The 19,980-nt window shown below is 48.2% G+C and overlaps 1 protein-coding gene across 1 annotated transcript in view; it reads left to right on the top strand.

The window, feature by feature from the left end:
- ARHGEF9 (Cdc42 guanine nucleotide exchange factor 9) overlaps window positions 1-19,980 on the top strand; it is a 294,569-nt gene that overhangs the window by 255,092 nt on the left and 19,497 nt on the right. Inside the window, exon 10 of the mRNA XM_024209276.3 lies at window positions 7,478-7,609. Coding sequence (XP_024065044.1) covers window positions 7,478-7,609 — 132 coding nt within the window. The remainder of the gene's footprint in view (window positions 1-7,477; window positions 7,610-19,980) is intronic.

The raw sequence follows: 19,980 nt of genomic DNA, 5'->3' as shown, positions 1-19,980 counted from the left end.
CTTCCACCGCTTCCCTTGGGAGACTGGTTCACAGTCCGATAGCTCAGAAGCTCTCAACCAGGGGTCCAGGAGCGCTTTCAGGGGGTCCGCGGGCTGGCTGAAACCCGGTGCCCCAAGCCCCGGCGCTGAAGCCGGGAGCGGTGCTGGGCTGAAGCCGGCGCTGCCCACCCTCCGAAGCCAGGAGCACTGCGGGGCTGAAGCCTGCGCCCCTCCTTCCCCCGAAGCCAGGAGCACCGCGGGCCTGAAGCCAGCCTCCCCCGTCCCCCGCGAAGCCGGGAGTGGCACGGGGCTGAAGCTGCACCCCCCCACCTCCCGAAGCCGAGAGTGGTGCGGGACTGATACTGGTGTGGCAGAATAGTCTGTGCCACTACACCGGAGGCCCGCCAACCCTCCAAAGCCAGGAGCTGCATGGGGCTGAAGCCAGCAAATCTCCCCCGCCCCAAGCCAGGAGCAGTAGGGGGCTGAAGACGGGAGCCCCAGCACACGCCCCCACACCCTGCTGAAGCTGGGAACCGCACTGGGAGCCCCCCCAGCCCATACACAGCCCCTAGCTACCCCCTGCCTGCACCCTGAGCTACCCCCCTGCCCGCAGACAGCCCCTAGTTACCCCCTCCCTGCACCATGAGCTACCCCCTGCCCACACACAGCCCCTAGCTACCCCTCCCTGCACCCCGAGCGACCCCCGCCCCCCGCCCTCACACAGCCCCTAGCTATCCTTTCCCTGCACCCTGAGCTACCCCCTGCCTGCACCCTGAGCTACCCCCCTGCCCGCACACAGCCCCTAGCTACCCCCTACCTGCACCCTGAGCTACCTCCCTGCCTGCACACAGCCCCTAGCTACCTCTTGCCTGCACCCTGAGTTATATTTTTTGGTTGTGTCCCCCCACAGCCCAGACAGGCTGGGTGGCTCCTGAGTGAGTCAGGGGGTGGCGCTCCCTCTCTGGACCGTGTTGTGCAGAGCTGACTCGAGCCCCTCCAGCCCTTTCCACCCCAAAATAGAGGTGAAACTATGCCTATTCCCAAGGGCCCGCCCCAGCCAGGAGCCCCAAGGTCTGTCCCCCCCACTGGGCCCTGGAGTTTTTATAGCATGTTGAGGGGGGCCTCAGCAAGAAAAAGGTTGAGAACCCCTGCGATATCTCTCACCTGATGTTTGCCCTACATTTCCCTTTGCTCAGTGTCGTCCCTTTACCTGTCGTTAAATGCGCTCAGACCCAGCTGCTGACATTGAGAAGTGGGTAGGCAAAACTGACACGAAAAAGTTTCTTGGAGCCAGTTCACAGCAACATGCCAAGCTTCATCTGGCTCAGACTCGAAATAGGTCAGGCAGGTCCTACCCTGAGCAGCCCGTCTCCTCCTTGGCCACCTCTTGTACTCATGCCCTTTTGTAATGTACTCTGGCCAGTGGGTAATGTAGTGAAGAGATCGTTCCCACAAGTTTAGTGGTCTTGCATAAAAGCAACCCCCATTTATGTCTAGTCTCATCATTTACAGAGACTCAATTAAGGTAATTTGGGGGGAGGATAGACTATTGGTTCAGATACTGGCCTGGGACACAGGAGGCATGTGTTCACTTTCTTGCTCTGCCACAGACTTCCGGTGTGGCCTTGGGCATGTCAGTTAGTCTCCATATGACTCATTAAAGGCATACATTACAATGAGGCTGGGCAGAACTCAATTTTTATTATTTTTTTATAATTTTGACAGATAACATTTATTTTTAAGCATTTTTTCAGTTTTTATCGATTTAAATGTTCACAATGGCGGGAAATTATGAGGATGGTCAGACAATAATTATTTAACGACAGTACACATTGAGATTCAAAAAGTTAACGCTTTATAACCGTTAAAACACAAATTGTCAACAACATACGCCAAAATATACAAAGTCAATATCTGTGTATGGTGAAATTGATATTTACTGATAAAAAATCTAATCCTTCCAAGCCTAATTACGACAGTGAGGGGAATCACATGCTACAGTAATGGGAAACATATAGGTACTAATATAGACCTACAAGTTGTTATATTCTGATATAAATTTATCCTCTCAGAGTTTCTTTTAAATGTATTTCTGTAACCAGATTGAAACAAGTTGAAATAGTGGTCCCACTTTCACTGGTAACCACAAGAATGCAGAGTTTTGGGCTTTCTCTGCTGCTTCTGTGACAGCAGTTCAATAAAACTCTGTCCTCCCCTGTAATGTAGGTGCTTGTGAAACGCAGAAGACTGTGTGTCAGAACTCCACCTGGCCATTAAAATCCTCCACTGGTATAGGCTCCATGAAAGACCCTACGCCAGTGGCAGAACACTTGACACAAGAGAAAATCTAGCTCATCTGTCTAAAAGAAGCTTGAATTGTCATTGCCCATTCCATAAACAAAGGACTTCAGTCTCAGTAGAATCCTAGACATTTGCACCCTGGATTCCCTGGGGTGTCAGTTTAGCAGTTTCCAAGAGGCTTAGATTCACATGAAGGAAAAAAAAGAATAAGAAAAATATAATTGACAACTGTATCCTTTTAAATGTTCTTTAGTTCTTGTTCCTGATGGATCCTCTAATGGAAGACTCATTGCCCTAATTATGTAATATACAATAGTTGGCTTCAGCTTAATATTGCATTATTGAACCCAAAGACTGGCATAAAAAAATGATGCATGCAACGAATGTACTGTTTTCAAAGCTAGAGCAGCTTGATGAGAAAACCTCCTGGGAAAAATCAAATCTGGGACTGAAACAGATTTTTTTCCCTCAGCGACAGAAGGCATCAAAAATGAGCCTGATGAAAAGGACGACATTTCGCTTGCTTTTCTTTTTCTGATCTTTCCATCGCCCAGAGCGCCAATCAGATTATCAGTCACTAATTAGAGCACAGCAGTGTCAGTCAGAAAAGGCCCTGCTCACTGAAAGGAGATTCTCTGCCTGGCAGTAATAGCATGGACTTGTGTCAGGAGGTGGGCTGGGGCTGGGGACGGGGAGGGGGTGAATGATTTTCAGAAGCTAAGCATCTTTCCCCAGCCTTTGGTAATGTTTATTCAGAGGTCCTCTTGGTCATGTGGGGGGATACTGTCCTTCTGCCCATGCTAAAGGGTTCTTCCCTGTAATGCTGTTGTTCTCAACTCTTGTTTCTTCTATGGCCTGGTCTACACTACGACTTTAATTCGGATTTAGCTGCCTTAATCCGAATTAACCCTTCACCCGTCCACACTACAGAGCCAGTTAATTCGAATTAAAGGGCACTTAAAATCGATTTCTGTACTCCACCTCGACGAGCGGAGTAGCGCCTAAATCGATTTTGTTAATTCGAATTAGGGTTAGTGTGGCCGCACACCACCGAATTACTGTGGTTAAAGTAATGGGGTAGTGTGGCCGCACACCACCGAATTAATGTGGTTAAAAACCGAATTAATGTGCTTAGTGTGGCCGCGCACAATCGAATTTATACAACCTGTTTCCCAAATTCGAATTATCTAAATTCTGATTAATCCTGTAGTGTAGACATACCCTTTGCTCATTATATGAAGCCCTTCCCTTCCCCCCCGCTCCCCCTCCCGCAGTTTTCCTCCACTGCCTGGTTATGGAAAGCAATGCTCACCTATGGCATAGCTGGGAAGCTGATGATTGACAACTTTCATCAGTCACACAGGCATAGGCCCTCCCCTGCAGCCCTTGGAACTGGCCCTCCAGACCTTGTGTGTCACTTCTGTGATGCTTGCAGCCTACAGGGAGCATGAAGCACAGTCTCAGCCTCCAACTGGTTGACCTTCTGGTCTATCCTACTGCCCGCTAAGTGCTCAGGCCCTGCCCATGACGGCTTGAAGGAGAAATGAGAATTTGACTTTCTTTTTTCTACACTTAACTTGGAGCAGGACACATACCTCTCCGTAGTCTGTGTATGGGACTCAGATCCAGGCTGTGCATTAGTCTTTGCGTAGCCATTACATTGGTTGGTTCAGGGGAAGAGAAGGGATGCATTATCACAGTTGCTCGACCACACATATTAGAAACTGAGTTTCACCCCTAACAAGGGCCAAATTTTCAGAAAATTCAGACAAAATTTGAATGCACGGTTGCCATGATAAAATACCCCTACTTGCCATCAAAATGGCCTATAATTACCACTGTAAAACATGCCAATGGAAGTTGCATACACAGCCGCCAAAATAAATTATGTGAATGCAGTTTTGTGCGCCGGGTCTACCAATGTGGCCCTGAGTGATTTCAGACCCTCCCCCCGTTTTGAGTCAATTGATTTGTTGGGCCAGATCCTCAGGTGCTGTGAACTGGGCGAAGTCAGTGGAGTTATGCCAATTCACAGCTGCTGAGATTCTACCCTCACTGTCTTTAGCAATTTTTCTCAATCTATGAGGCTGGCTATGTAGGAGAGCTAGGCTCATGGCTCCTTAGGGAAAAGGAGAAGAAAATGAATATTCTTTTGGGACATGCCAGCATTGACTGTTCAGTGCTGAATACTAAATGGTCACTAGAGAGTTCCTCACTGGTGGACGTGAGCTGGCTGCCTCCATCCACATGACTAGACTATACAGCCTAAATACACAGTCCCTTAGCCTCAGCATCCCAGCTTAATTCTGTTAGGAGAGGCCCACGTACCTTTAGGGTATGTCTACAAAGCAAGGAGGAGCAGGCTTCCCAATGTGGGTAGACAGACACATGCTAGCTCTAGTAGAGCTCGCGTGTTAAAAATAGCAGTGTGGCGAGACCCCTGAGCACAAACCCACCCATTCCCCTGGGCGTGAACTCGGGTGCCTCGTCCAAGCCGCTGCCTGTGACACCATAGCCACACTGCTATTTTTAGCACGCTAGGTCAAGCACACTCACGGCTGCTGTGTGGACATACCCTTGTTGTGCTTACAGGAGGAATGCTAGGAGGGCTGTGCTGGGAAAGCATGCCTCACTGGGTGCTGCTGCTTGTGTAATGAAAACCGGTCAGTTGTGTATTAATTAATTGAAAGCTAACCGCAAGACATCTTTCCTAACAAACAAAATCTTGGAATGCATCCATTTATAGCCAATATACTGTTTAAATTGTTTCCCTAGCATACACAATGTAATAAAAACCCTATAATTTTAGATCTCATTTTTACATCCCTTGCAGGGACTACACAGTTTGGATTCAGCTAATCAAGTAGAAGTGTTTACAGAGTCCTCTCTGTGTCCTCAGGCTTTGGATGCTACCACTGGAGTAAACCAGTCTCACAAAGCCTGCGTTCTATTTTTAGCAAGCAACCTCTTCCTTGCAATGAGAAATTATTATCGATGGGGTTGTATGAATCCTCCCTCGTTGCATAACTTGATGTATCCTAAGCAAGGGCAGTGATTTCTGGAGCCCCCAGGCTTTTGAGAGGTTCCTTATTCAAGGTTCCTTATTCTATCTGTAGAGCCTCAGCAACTCATGCGTGCGTACAACTCATGGCCTCTATAAGCAGAAGGCTCTGACCAGCAGGCAACTCAGCCTAATTCCTAACTCTGATTTTGAACTCATTTGAGGTGCCAGAAGACATACAAACAGCTCTACTCCCTGCTCTGTGCAAGTGTGCAGGGCTCAACTAGCTCTGATGAGGTGCACAGAGACCATGGTGATGAGCGCAAGATAGACAGAGAAATACCTCACTAAGGCTGCACGGGAGCTGTGTTGCAGTTGCTGCAGCAGTGGGAACCGAACACGCTGTGACAATGCATTAGCTATGACTCAGTGAATTTTCCCTTGTCACTGGACCCAAACATTCATTTAGAATAAATGAGCGATCTTAACTACAGATTGGCCTGAACTGGGCCTCAAGTCTAACCTCCCCACACAAAGAAACGGTGGGGGAGGGTTCAATTTTGGTTCTACCTGCACATGCGAATCCAGAAGGGAGCCTGTTTTCTGGACCCCATTTGGGTGTGACTGAAGTGGCACGAGAACAGCTATTCCCACAAGATTTCCACCATATCAGGCTGAAACCTTACTAGTTGTTCATCATCGTCTAACCCTAAACTGAGCCCTGGTCCAGCCACATATCCAGAACCTAATCTGGATCCAGATCCAAACAATTGTCTACTCACTTTTTAACTCTTGCTTCTCAGTCCTGCCCCTGCCCTGTTGCCAGAGCCCTTCTGAGTCTGCCTGTGAAGTTTCAGAGTAAGGGGTACGTCTAGGGCTCACAGAATAAGACAGATACACAGTGCAGGTGGTGGTGAATTCACCCGTTTTAATAAATAGATTTTAATTAACTCAAACGTCCCTCCTCCCCCAAAAAACAAAATCTCAGCCCAATTAGCAGAGGGTGAATGGATTTGTTCTCTCAGAGTGGGAGAGGAGCTGTGTTTTCAAGACCATCTGCTCACGAGTCCTTTAAAAAAAATGTTGGAGAAGAAAACAAGCTTTAACCTGAGGGGGAGAAAAGAAGGGGGAAGGCGTTCTGGCAGCCTGCGGCGGGGGGCTTTGACAGCGTGTGGGGATGGACGCTGCCACCCTGAACAAGGGTGGTCCTGACAGCTTGGGCTGGGGGCTCTAATCCCCTGCAAAGGGGGAGTGGTTAACAAACTGTAAGGAAAGGCTTTGACAGCCCCAGGAGGCAGGGAACAGACAGTCTGTTTTGGTTTACTCTGATGCCCAGCCCTACATGGGGGGCTTGAGATGAGATCTCCTGAGAGCCTGAAGGGAGAGGGGTTTGACAGGGAAATTGCTCCAGTGGCCGGTGGGTGGAGGGGCTCTGATTGCTGCCCAGGGGGAAGGAGGGAATTGCCTTGATGGCCTGAACGGGACAGCTCTGATAAGTTAAAGAGTGGGTGGTTCCCCTCACAGCCCTGCCTGAAGGTAGCCCCTCAGAACCTGCATTATTGGCTTCTTCTGACAGCCTCCATAGCTGAGAATCTGACCACCTGGGGAAGAGGGGTACTCAGGCAGCTTGTGATGGGAAGGGACACTGACAGCATGGAAGGGAGACTTTGTGGTGAAAGGGGGCTCTGGCAGTTTGTGATGGGAAGCAGGGACAGTGGCAGGCTGTGAGGGGAGCCTGTGTTGATGGAGGGAGCTCTGGAAGCTTGTGAAGGGCAGTGAGGATGCTCACAGCCTGTGAGGGGCATTGGTGGAGGTGGGGGCTCTGGCATCCCGGGAAGGGAGCCTATGGTGTAGGAGGGGGGCTCTGGCCCTGGGAGGGGACACTGGGGGGTAATTGGGTTTGGCAACCTGAGTGGGGGATTGTTCTGACGGTGCTGCTGTCTCTTCTTTCACTTTCAATCTGAATCAATCCATAGAAACAAAATCTCTGCCTTTTTCTCTTTCTTTTCCCCAAATCAGTATTTTTAGTTTTCCACCTCTAGTTTTCTGGTTAAAAAATAAACAGTGGTGCTTTGATGTATCTAGTGGTAGGAGAATCCCCTCGGAATCAGTGCTTCTCTCCGCTCCACCCCATATGCCTGCATACATCCGGCTTGGCAAAGTGGCTCACTCTGCCTCGTTCTCTGTGCCCCCTAGGGAGATGACATCTTGGATCGGAGCTCCGAATTGATCTACACCGGGGAGATGTCCTGGATTTACCAGCCTTATGGACGGAACCAGCAGCGTGTTTTCTTCCTCTTTGATCACCAGATGGTTCTCTGCAAAAAGGTAATGAAACCCACATGAAATCAGTGCTGTTCAGGGCACAGTGAGGATGAGGCATTCAGTGCCGAGCATCTTTCGAATGAAGCCATCCCAAAACATTTTCCAGGGCTGGAAGACAGCAACTCTCACAAAGGGGGAAATGTATCAGGGAGGCAGGGAATAGAGCTGAAATTTAGACCGGGTAGAGTTTATTTTTCCAAGCTAGTTACCATGAGAGGAGACTGCAAGAAACAGGGTTTCTGTCTCAAGATTTGTTGGGTTGTTCCAGTTTTATTAGGTGGAGCCTGCAGGAATTTTCACCGGTCATAAAACCAGACATCAGAGCCATGAAACATAATGATGTTATGACATTGCATCAGAGCTTGAAGATGTTTTGGCAGGACATGATGATGTTGGGTTAAGAAGTCACAGGGAAGGATTTGGCCAAGAAAAAGTCCAAAAGGTGGGAATGGTTGTTCCAGGGAGGGAGCAATGGAAGCAGGAAGTAATGTGGGGGGAGGAAAGCAAGTGAGGATGAGTGTCCCACTGTAGGGAAAACAGTAGAAGGCCGGATGGTGAGCATTACAGTGAGGAATGGATGGAGGGGCCGAGGAAAGTTACAGTAAGGAGAATAGGCGGAGGGGACGGAGGGCAAGGTCACATTGAGGGGAATGGACGGGAGGGGTCAGTGGGGAAGGTCACGGTGAGGGAATGGATGGAGTCACAGGGGAAAGTTACAGTAAGGGGAATAGATGGAAGTGCTGGAGAAGGTCACAGTGAGGGAAATGGACAGAGGGAACAGAGGAAGGTCTTGGTGAGGGGAATGGTTGCTGTTCTTCCTGTGGAACAAATATTTCAGTTATGAAGCATTTCCCATATGAGACCTATAAATATGTGCATGAGATGTTTGTCGATTTCTGAGAGAAGCTTAAAAGCTCTGACTGTATGCTGCAGCTGTTCCCCCAGGACCTGTGGCAGGCACTGAACACCCATGTGGTCAAACCTGAAAATTGCTGTAAAATGAGCAAAAAAATCCATACCGCTGGATGGCTCGACACCCTGAGCAGAGAAGCAAAAAGTTGTTTTTTCACACAAAGGATCATGAGGAATGGAAAACAGTGACTCAAACGCTGTTGAGCAGTCTCCTCAGCGTGAGGCCTGTCCCTCCATTTTAGACCCAGATTTCCCTCATCCCACCCAGATCTGGCCAGCCTGCACTTCTAGTCTTGTGCATTCTAGACACCAGAAACACTGAATCACGGAACAGAGGTTATAACATGCTGAGAGGATTTTATGCTAGCAGCAAATCCCACCTCCATTTGTCAGCTGCGTGCCTTGCTCATTTTCTCATGTATCCCTTAATTTGGCTCTTTGCCCCACGTTCACTTTTGGGTGTCGGTTGCAGTGTATGATCTGGAATCAGATGACCCCAGCATTTCTGTATGAACTGTGAAACCTGGCACTTGAGCAGACAGGTCAGGGACTCAGTTATAATGGTCATTCCAGCCTCTAGAGGTAACACCAAGCAAATGTAAGCGGGGGAATGGTCCCGCTATTGTGGGGAACTTTCCTGGCTTCTGCACTACCCCGGTGAAGTGGGCTAGCGAAAGGATCTGAGTCCTCGCTCCCACTCCCTTTACCCAGAGGCCTCCCTGCCCTTGAGGACTCCCCTTCCACTCTCCTGTCTGGCAGAGTCCTCGTAAACCCCGACAAGGCTGGGCCCAGGATTCCTGGGGGGCTCGACCCCCAACCCTGCTGTGGTCACCCAGGACAGGGGCTAGGGTGTCCCCACTCCAGGGTACTCTCTTTGCCCTGGGCACCTCCCTGACCCACTGATCATTTCATACAATTTAAGGCAAATACAAGTTGTTTAATTAACAATTTTAAAAAAAGAATAAGGAAAAATGGGAAAGGTTAAAGGAAAACACATCACCCTGCTCTGTGGCAGGGAACATTACAAACAGTGTCTCTGGAACGTCAGGGCAGTTCACAGTCTGTTCCTTGTAGGTTCCAGGCCTCCTTCTCAGGCCCTGGCTGTGCTGCAGAGACGCTGCGGGTTGGACACTTGCTCTGGCGGTGGCCACACGCTCTCAGGCTCTAGGTGGCAGGACCCTTCTTCCCAGCGTTGCCCCCGCCCTGTCAGGGTTACGATCCCCCTCCAAGTCTGGCCTGCAGAGCCTCTTGGCTGAGGTGTCTCCCTGCGCTGGGCCCACTGCCCAGGGTCCCCCTCGCTCTCACCAGCTGCTCACCGCACCTGGCTCCGGACTGCTCCAGCCCCAGCTCCAGCTCCAGCTCCTGCTCCACTCTGCCTCAGCACGGCTGCTGCTGCTCTGCCTCCAGCTCCCTGGGCTGCTTCTCTGGCTTCTCTGGGTCTGGTTGCTACAGCTCTGCCCCCAGGACAGGTCTGCTCTGCAGGCTGCTTCTGTGACTCTGCTCCCAACTCTGACCTGCTTCCTGGCTGCTTGTCTGGCCCCTCTGGCTCTGGTTGCTGCAGCTCTCTTCTCAGGGCAGCTCTGCTCTCTCTGGGCTGTGCTCTGGCTTTGGGGCTGCAGCTCTGCTTCCAGCAGGTTAGCTCGGGCCCCTGCTCTCTCCTTAGCTCGGCCCTACTCTGTCTGACCCAGGCAATTCCAGCTCACACGGAGGACGGGACCCCCCTGGCCTCCTGACTCCCTGATTAGCCTGCCCGCCCTGTCAATCAGGCTGATCTGGAGCATTGGCCTCTCCCCATTGTTCCTGGGGACTGTCAGTCTCAGGCTCCTGATTTGCCATCGACCCTTCCCCTTTTAGTGCTGGGAGCTAGCCAACCAAAACACCCCCACTGAATGTTAGTAAGGGGGCAACAGTCCCCTTACACAAAGATCTGGGCTATGCAAGGCTGGCATTTCCTGTCATCTCTCATACAGTGGTGTGTGGTCTAACCCTAAGCTTCATGCAACCACCAGCACAAGCTACTTGGTAGCTTATCAGGCACACATCTGAATGGAGGCTCATCATTAAGGTAGGGAAGGGTGATCAAGCATGCCAATCCTGTAACCTTTTAGTATGAGCACTGACATATGTACCAGTGGCTGGCAACCCTGCTGTAAACAATGCTGTCATAATGTGAGCCCCCTGCCTATCAGCCTGTGATGTTGTTCTAGTCTCATTAACATAATCTTGAGTCATTATTCTGACAAAAGACTAAGGAAAGCATCAGTATCTGAAGTGACAGAGCTCATAAATCCTGGATATTTCTGTCTTCTGAGAGAGCTGAATTCATCGACTTTTGTGCTGTAGATATACATGCCGGGGGAGTCCATTGGATCAACTGCAAGTGTGAATGAGAATAACCCACGGATGCCACGGCCCTACCTTCTCAGGCTGTGTTCTTGTCAGGTCTCGTATGTAAAGTGAGGGTTCAGCATGGTCAAAATGTGGATGGGAGCCCTCCAAGGAATACCCAGGTACTGAGGAAATGGTGTGGATGGCTCTTGAGTCACTATGGAACCACTGCTCCAGCATTGCGCTAGGGGCAGCTGTGGCCTGGATAATTCAGGAGGGTGGTGTTTTTCCTTCTGAGTTACGGCTGACTGGATTTCTGCTTTCTGAAGATTTTCTTCCTTTCTTTCGCATTGCTTTTCCTTTTACACTCTTCCTGGCACTGTGAAATGAACTCCTACGGTCAGAGAACAGTCAAGCTGAGACCGAGTGTATAAGCAGCTTGATTTGAACTTTAATCCTTAGCTCCTAAACTTCCACTGTGACTCTGAATTTCTAATTTCTTAAAGCAAAATTCAGTTTTGCATCGGGCCTGCTCATGCAAGGTAATGAGCATCTCCTGAAAGATGCCAAATGGCCTCAAGTCCCATTGGAATCAGACACAGGCCTTCAGTGAGGTCACTGGGAGCTGAGGGCGCTCAGTGGCAAGGATTGGGTCTGTTAAGTTCACACACTAGCACCTTCTCCCCTTATTCACTCATTCTGGCACTTTCTTTCACTCATATATATCAGTTCCTCCACTCAGTAGGGTTTGGAGGACACCACATTCCATGCATGTCTTCACAGGAGAATCGAACAAGACCCCTAATCTTTTTGAGGTCTGTCCTAGCCCATCGGGTGGGTATCAGCCCATTTCCTGGAGGAAAAGAATTCATATAGGAAAATGCACAAGTACTAATGGTACTAGTTGGCACTCTTGTAAGGCACAGAGGTTAAGAGTTGAAGGTAGTGTCCCTGGTGACTAAACTAACCGCTCATCTTGTGAAGCCATCCCTCCAGGTCAGGATGGCCACACAGGCTTACAGGCCCTTTGTATGTCTGCAGTACCTGCCTCTGTCTGTGCATTATTGATTGTGCTTATGATGTTAATCTTGTACCTTTGCCAGTACGAAAATCCAGTTTTTATTTTTTTTTAAATGTGTGTTTTTAAGCACGTTCTTCCTTCTTTATAGCAGTGTCCTTGAGTATTATTTTAAAGATTGTCTGAATAAGGGATTGACACTAGAGTTATCCCACAGTTTGGTTTCACACATGCTGTAGACTTAAACCAGAGTCATATACAGCGTGTGTTGTCATGACACTGGGGTCAGGCTCTCCTGTTGGGGATTACAAGAAGCAGCCAATTAGCTAATTAGGATTCAGAGAGGTTCAGACAAGTCCAGTATTGCCTACCCCATGCACTGAAAAATCATGAGTCGAGCCTCAAAAAATCATCATGTTGGCTTAAAAATCAGGAGATTTACAAATATAGTAAGATTGGGTTCTTTTTCTTTGCCTTCTGGTTTTGGAACCTTTAGGGTGCACTCAGGTCAAGTTTGCAGGCTTTTCTCCCCAATGGTAGAGACTGAAACTTACTTTTTTTTAAAAATGGAAGCTGAGGGTCTCTCGTGGTCATGTGACTTCAGGAGCCAGGGCTTTAAGGAAAACACTAATTATCACAAGACTTGTGATCACACTGGGAGAGTTGGCAACATTGTCTTGCTCTCTCCTCAGCTCCAATGCAGTTTTTCCCAAGTTGCTTCTCCACAGCACTGCCTCGTGCTGTGCTGCTTCTTCCTGGAGTGCGCTTCTCGTCTTTGTTCACCCTTATCAATCAGTTTGGGTCATTGCATTTTGTACCTCCAGCAAAAAAGCGTTCTACCCTATCCCCAGCCTCCGCTTACCTGAACCGTAGCTTCACTTCACCTTGCCCACTGCTCTCTCAAGATAATACCAATGAAAATGACAAGTATTCACGCTGCCATGCAGGAATTCTGCCCCTGAACTACCCGCAGGTAGGCTGAGTTGGATGGAGGATGTGACTCTGTCTCAGTGGCTGACTTCCATTTACTGCATTAAGCAAACCAGTCTCTGTGGTAATCCGCTTTCGCAGTTTAGCACTAAAGTCTTTTTTGTCTCTCCCATGTTCTCCCAGCTCCTTTTAATTCTTCTTGGGAAGCAACTGGGACACAATCACTTTTTCTTCTGCTTCCTTCTTTATCTGTCACATCTCTGTAAAAGTCTCCTACAGCCCAACTCATTCCCTTCTCTCCTCCCCCCTGCTTTCCTCTCAGTTCACGTCAGCTCCTGGAAAACGTTGGCACCCACAGCTGTACACACATTATGTATGGTGTGCACCATTGGCAAGGATGTCAGTTGGGGGCAGGGCTGCCCGGGGGAGGGGGTTCAAAAGGTGCATGCCAGGTCTCAGCGCCACTCACTGAAATTTTAGTTTTTTAAGTGTGTGTTGTGTCGCGACGTGTAAGATTCAAAAGTGTGTGCTTAGATGCCATGCTAAACGAAAGTGAGAGTGGTTCAGCTGTGTATAACATGACAAATTTCGGAGAGTGCCTGCTGAGCATACCTCAATTCCTTTTCCAGCTCACACACATTTTTAAGGGGTCAGCAATCCCTTACACCTGAGGTACTGCTTTCTGCATACATCATACAGGCTTTTACATTTTCAGTACTGTAGTGGGAGAGCGAGACATGGGCTAGTGGCCTGAGCAGGGGACTGGGATTCGGGATTTCTCCAGTTCTAATCCCAGCACTGACAGATTCCTTTGTCTTAACCTCAGCATTGATTTCTCTGGTCTATAGAATGTCAAGGGCATAGTGTCAGGATTAATCAGTAGAGCACTTTGAAAAGTATGATGTATTATTGGCTGTAGGGTCTTAGAGGGGTAACTTAGCCTTTGTGATGCCATGGAATTCATGTGCTGGAGAAGATTCCATCTCATCTACTTTTATCCAGATTCTTCATAGCTGATTTACATGTATAGGGTTATTCATTTTATGAGATCTATTCTATCATGGTGTCTTGCCCCAGAGTTACTGTATTTCAAAATGCTGCTTCTGCTAGGCAGCTTACTGCAGGCTACATCTACATTTGGAGTGAGGGGTGTGGTTCCAGTTCGCGAAGACATACTCATGCTAGCCCTCATCGAGCTGCGGTAGCACAGGTGAGCGGTGGCACAGGCTCCATTGAGTTCAGGTGGGTTTGTACTAGGTGCAACTAGCCTCTCACGGCTGCTCATGCTCCTGCCTGAGTTGGATTCAGTTCTTTGCAACACAAGGAACCTTTAGTCTATTCGATTAACTTCAGGCTGTTCCAGCAGACCTTTAGTTGGATGGGAATGGAGAGGCCATCTTCTCATGGTTGTTTCTCCAAAGTGCTAGCACAGAATGGTGGAGGCAGAAGAAAGAGATAATATGTGAGCAAAAGTGTTGCTGTCTCTTATTGTTCTCTGAACTGGAACGTGGTTGTAGAGTGTGTGGTTAACCACGACATGGGTTTTGCAGAAGAAACTGTGGGTTGGTTTCCGTAATGTGAAAATCCTTGTAGGAGGGGAAGAAGGGAATCAACGGAGTGGGAGGCAAGCACTGCCCTCTGCTCCATTTATCTTCTGTCTATAACCAGGGAAGAATAATACATATTCCAGTAGAGTAACCTTAATTACCAAGAGATGAAGTCAATCCTAACTGATGTTAGAGTTAAAAGATTGCCTTAAAGGCATAGAGCCTCTTTTTCTTCCCTCCCTGAAGTTGAGAGGGTTTGACACAGAGATACTTTAAATTTACAAATCGCATCACTTAACATCTGGCATTCTGACACGGAGTATTAATTATGATCTTAGCTTGTTATGTCTTGGGGTACTCAAGGGGCATATGGTGTAATAGACGGTGGATCTGCAATGTTTCTCCTCTGGCTCGCAGCCCTGGTTTCCCCAAAGGGTGCAAAAGCACATTGGCATCAGATTAGAAGTGACAGGAGAACAGGCAAAGGGTTAAAAATGTTTATGTATTGAATTAGGCATTCCTTTTGTCAACGGTGGAGCTGCTCTAGATGGGGCTTCCTGTTCAGCACCTCCTGACAGAGCGGAAAAGATCAGTGGCTGCATGAAATGCATTTGGATTTCATTTGCACTTTTAATGTGTCTGTTGTAATCAAGATGCAATGTAAATTCCAGGTTGTCTTTCCCCTGAGCTCCAGGAGCAAAGAATGTTGGGTGAGAGGCAGAATGAGAGCAGCTTAATAGCAATAGCAGACCATTCTGCTAGGAATAGCTGGACTAGCTGAAATATTATTGTTTTACTTACCGTCTGTAATGCCGTTGAAGGACAAGGTTCCATGCAGTGAGTTTAAAGAGACAATCCCATGCCCTTAGATTTTTATATTTGAGATGGTCCAATTCCTTTATAGCCCTTTTCGAAAACACACGAGTGACACCTTGCTCCAAGCTGCATCCCAATCAAAACAAAATTCTCGCTCTCACTTCAATCCAACGGGGTCTTGCAGTTCTCTCCTAGAATCTGACTTGCAAAGACAGTGAAAGGCTGGGACAACCACTAGTCCATTTGTGTTATTTTAGGTGGTTTTCCAGTCACATGGAGCATGGTTATAGTTTTCCATCCTCTTCTCCCCATCACTGGGGCATTCAATGAAAACCCCTGTGCTGCCAGCCACTCCTGATTCCAGCCTGCAGAGTGGGGGTGAGGGGAACAGGTCAACTTGTATTTCAAATGGCAGTACCATAGACAGTTGGCGATTGTATATTGCACTTGCAGTCAAGGCATTTTAGATTGTGGCCGTGTCAGGTGCCATAGGTTAAACATGGTCAAGCCTAATCTGCCCTTGTGTAAGACACCACCAAGGAAAACCCAGGAGACTGAGGAAAGTGATTCAGCACAGAGTACTCCTCCCAGTGCCCTGGCTTGATGTCTAATGCCAGGCTTTTGAGAGGTATCAGTTCAACTGATATTATTTAATACTTATCTAGCATGCAACAGGGGGAAGGGCTCTTCTGTCAACCCACCCTCTAACCGGGGGCTAGAACCCTGCATAAAGCTGCTGAAGTTCTGCTAATTCACTGTGGCAGGTGCTGCTTGTTAGTAGGTGTGGCCCTCTAGAGAGGTAGCTAGGACAGATGATGTCCTGGGGAGCAAGATCACTAGGGCCAGCCAAGCTCAAGGAGGAAGCTTATGCTGAGGCTTATATTGCGTTAGTTATCAATAAAGCCAAAATCCAGAAAGGGGCTGAGTTTGGATGTTGCCTCAGGCCCTGTGTGCTCTGTTGTGGGTGGGGATGGGACTTAGTCTGTTCATATAAAATAAAGGTGTGCAAAATGCCAACTGCCAATTCATCCAAGTTGACGTATCCAAAGAAGGGTTTCCTATCTCTCCCTGTTGCTAATTTATTAGAAACAAAATCATCCTTGCCTCACTGCTTTGGATACAATGTGACTGGGCTTTAGGTGGAATGAGACATCAAAATGCCACTGATGTTCCACAAAACATACTGAGCAAAAGAACATTTCCGCATAAATGCTTTCAGCTCCTCTCTCTCCTCCCCCCTCGCCCCATGCTTCATGAAACTGGCAAGAATGAATCAAGTGTCTCTTTCAAAACTCACTAGACAGGCACGACTGAATAATTTGGCAGGAATCTGGCGACCTCCCAACACAGCCGTCCTTGTGAGGGAAGGGATTACATAAACTTGTGTCTCGTGGATTTGGGTTCCTCTCTCTTCACATATCAGCCACTGAGGATACAAGTAACAAGCACTTCCCCTCTTCATAGAGATTCTCTGGCAGTAGCTGAGTGCTTTAAGTTGTATCCAGGGAGTTCGTGCTACATTTTATTGCTTCTAATATGATCCAGCTCTCCCTGATGCATTCTAAGGCCCTGAGTTCCTATACACTCGTTGTGGTTCAGTCTAAACTGTTATGGCCCAAAGATAGTGTAGCAGCAAAGTGCACCGTCACTGACGTCTTTGTGTCCTCTTATTTCTTTGACTTGATATGTGAGTGACCTAGAGCTAAGAGGAGAAATGGGGTGTTTCACCCAAAAAAGGTTTGGGAGTCATAAGAGCTACAACAAAGTCAGCGCCAGAAGCACCATCCAGGGAACGATAATTACACTGATCTGGGTCCATGACTTGCCAGTTCGGGCCATATTAACCCTTGATGTAACTCCATTGACTTCAGTAAAGTTACACAAGGGGATGAATTTGGCCCCTCCAGTGTTGGACCAGGGCCAGATTAAATCCTGCTGGACTGATTTCTAAGTCTGATGTTACACTGTCCAGATTCGGTGCTAGAAACAAATGTTAGCAGCTCGTGAGATATCCGGTATTAAAACGCTCTGTATGGGCCTGCAATGCCCCTAGCTCGATAGAAAACAAAACCGTTTCATAATAGACATTTATACAGCAGCTTTCATACAAAATGAGCCCAAAAGCAGATTACCAGCATACAGCACCACTGAAATGCAGCCAGCTGTGGAGCGGATAGTAGCATACATACACACACAATACACCATTGGAGGAATGGGAGGAATGCACAGTGGAGGAATGGAAAATCAGGCCCAAGGCATCTCAAGTTAAATGAGCAAGACACTTTTGAAAATGTTGTCCTTATGTCCCTGCAAAGCAGAGCAGATCTCATTCTTTTAAAGGGTCACGCTTAGGTAGTTTAGGTCCCAAAATGGGGATTTTTTTTTTTAATTTACAAAACTGAATAATACTGAAAAAAATTAAAATACCATGAGACCCATTGTAAACCAGTGTAGTGTGCCATACCCCCATTTTTTACTGCAGACTGGGGGGGTGGGGAGAAGGAAGGGCAGAAACAGGGGCAGCAAGGTGGGAAAATGAGGACAGATTTGAGGAATAAGTTGAAAAAATTGATTTCTCCCATCCACCCAGCTTGACCACTGTCCAAAACAACTAGAAATCACCAGAGATGGGCCTGAACCACACTGGTGGTTTGGTTCCAAAACCCAGATCTGCCTTTCTCCAAAGTTTGCATTTATATCAGTGGTTTGTTATAGGCCTATGGTATAATCATGTGCTAATTTGAGGGCTCTGCCTGACATCTGAAGATGACTGAGCTTGCAGTTATGTAACGTTTTCTCTTTCGAGTGTCTCCTTAAAACGCAGCTCTCCCATGATGTCTACCAAACACTCAACATTGGCCAGGCAAATGATGTGCTATGATTGCTGCTTTTTACACTAATCATAATCACCTCACTTTTGCCTCATGTTTCGTTCTGTCTGCTTGTTGTATCCACCTCTGTCTTATATTTAGATTATTAGCTCTTCAGGGAAGGGATTGTCTTTTCATTATATGTATGTACAGTGCCTCGCACAATGGGGCCTGCATCGCTGATTAGCTTGTAGGTCCTACAAATAAATTAATACTAATCAGAGGCAGCTCTATGGTTTTTGCCGCCCCAAGCACGGCAGTCAGGCGGCTTTCGGCGGCACGCCTTCGGGCGGTCTGCTGGTCACGCAGATTCGGTGGCATGCCTGCGGGAGGTCCGCCGGTGCGGCGCTTTCAGCATTCCTGCCACTGAATTCCCGCCGAAACCGCGGGACCGGCGGACCTCCCACAGGCATGCTGCCGAAGGCAGCCTGACTGCCCCCGCGGCTTGCCGCCCCAGGCACGCACTTGCTGCGCTGGTGCCTGGAGCCGCCCCTGATACTAATAATAAAGAGTTCAGAGCAGAAAGTTCACCATTCATAATTGCAGCAAAAGAACAGCGTGACATTTTGCAGATGGTTTGTGCTGAGCAGGGAATGTGGGGAGCAGGTGAAAGATTCCCCAGATGCCTTGAACATTTCTTGAAAGAAAAATTAAAACAGCTGAGCTAGGGTTGCATCTCTCCTTCAATTCTCCCTTTTCCCCAAACTTGCTAAGCAGTTCTTCAGAAGCCCTTGAAGTGCTGATCAAAGCATCACATTGTATCATGTGGAAGATGAGTGATTGGAGCTCTTGGGTGACTTCTTTGAATAGGAAAAGGGGAAAATAACCACCAACAAAAAAACAATATCCCCAGATAAGAGTCAGTTCAAAGATTCTGAGTGGGTATTGAAAAATGTTTGCATTCCACATCACCTAGCACACATGCATACCAGAACTCCCAACACCCATTCAGGATAGTGCATGCTCACACACCAACACTAACACCCCCACACAGCTTTTTTTACTGACATTTCAGAGTGGAAATAAGCAACCACCACTTCTGTAATACTTTACTCACAGTACACGCTGTGTCACTGTTTCACTTCCAGCACCACTGAGCCCACCCATTACATTTTCTTACTAGTTTGCTGAAGGGGTGACAGGGGAAATAAATTGTCCTTCAAAGTGTTTTCTTCCAGCCAGACTTTTAAAGTTCAATGTTAATCATAGATCATCAGATCAGCTTGTTGGGCCATCAAGTCCTGCAGTGGCTACTAAGCCTGATCAGGCAAAGTGTTTAAGCATGTGCTTACTTTGAGTATATAGGTAGCATTGATGTCAATTGGACTATTTATATGCTTAAAGTTAAACACATGCTTAAGTGCTTTGAGGCACAATTCATAGAATCATAGAAGATTAGGGTTGGAAGAGACCTCAGGAGGTCATCTAGTCCAACCCCCTGCTCAAAGCAGAGCCAACACCAACTAAATCATCCCAGCCAAGGCTTTGTCAAGCCGGGCCTTAAAAACCTCTAAGGATGGAGATTCCACCTTAAACAGATTACTACAACAGAAGTTCAGTTAAACAGAACTCAAATCTCAAATATCTGATTCTGGCAACAGATTTCTAGTTAGGTAGCATCAGGGCCGGCTCCAGGCACCAGCTGAGCAAGCGGGTGCTTGGGGCGGCAGATTGTTGGAGGCGGCATTCTGCCCAATCCTAGGGGGGCACGGCCGCTTTTTTGTTGTTGTTGTTCTTGTTCCGCTCCAGCCGCCCTGTAAGGGGCAGCGGCGCGGAGAACCAGAGCGCCCTGCAGGGCAATCCTCTTCCTTCCCTCCCCGCCGACCGGAGCGGAGCCCTCGTGACAGGCGGCAGCGCAGCGGGAGGGGCCGCGTGGCAGCGCCCCTGCTGTAGCCCTGGCCGCCCCCTTCTCTCTCTCTCCCGCCCGCTCCCTCCCTCTCTCCCCCCCCCCCC

This window comes from Terrapene carolina, unplaced genomic scaffold, assembly GCF_002925995.2.
Source record: "Terrapene carolina triunguis isolate 2854851 unplaced genomic scaffold, T_m_triunguis-2.0 Scaffold131, whole genome shotgun sequence".
NCBI lineage: Eukaryota > Metazoa > Chordata > Testudines > Emydidae > Terrapene > Terrapene triunguis.
Note: the sequence above shows the minus strand (reverse complement) of the source record. Positions and strands in the feature narration are given on the sequence as shown.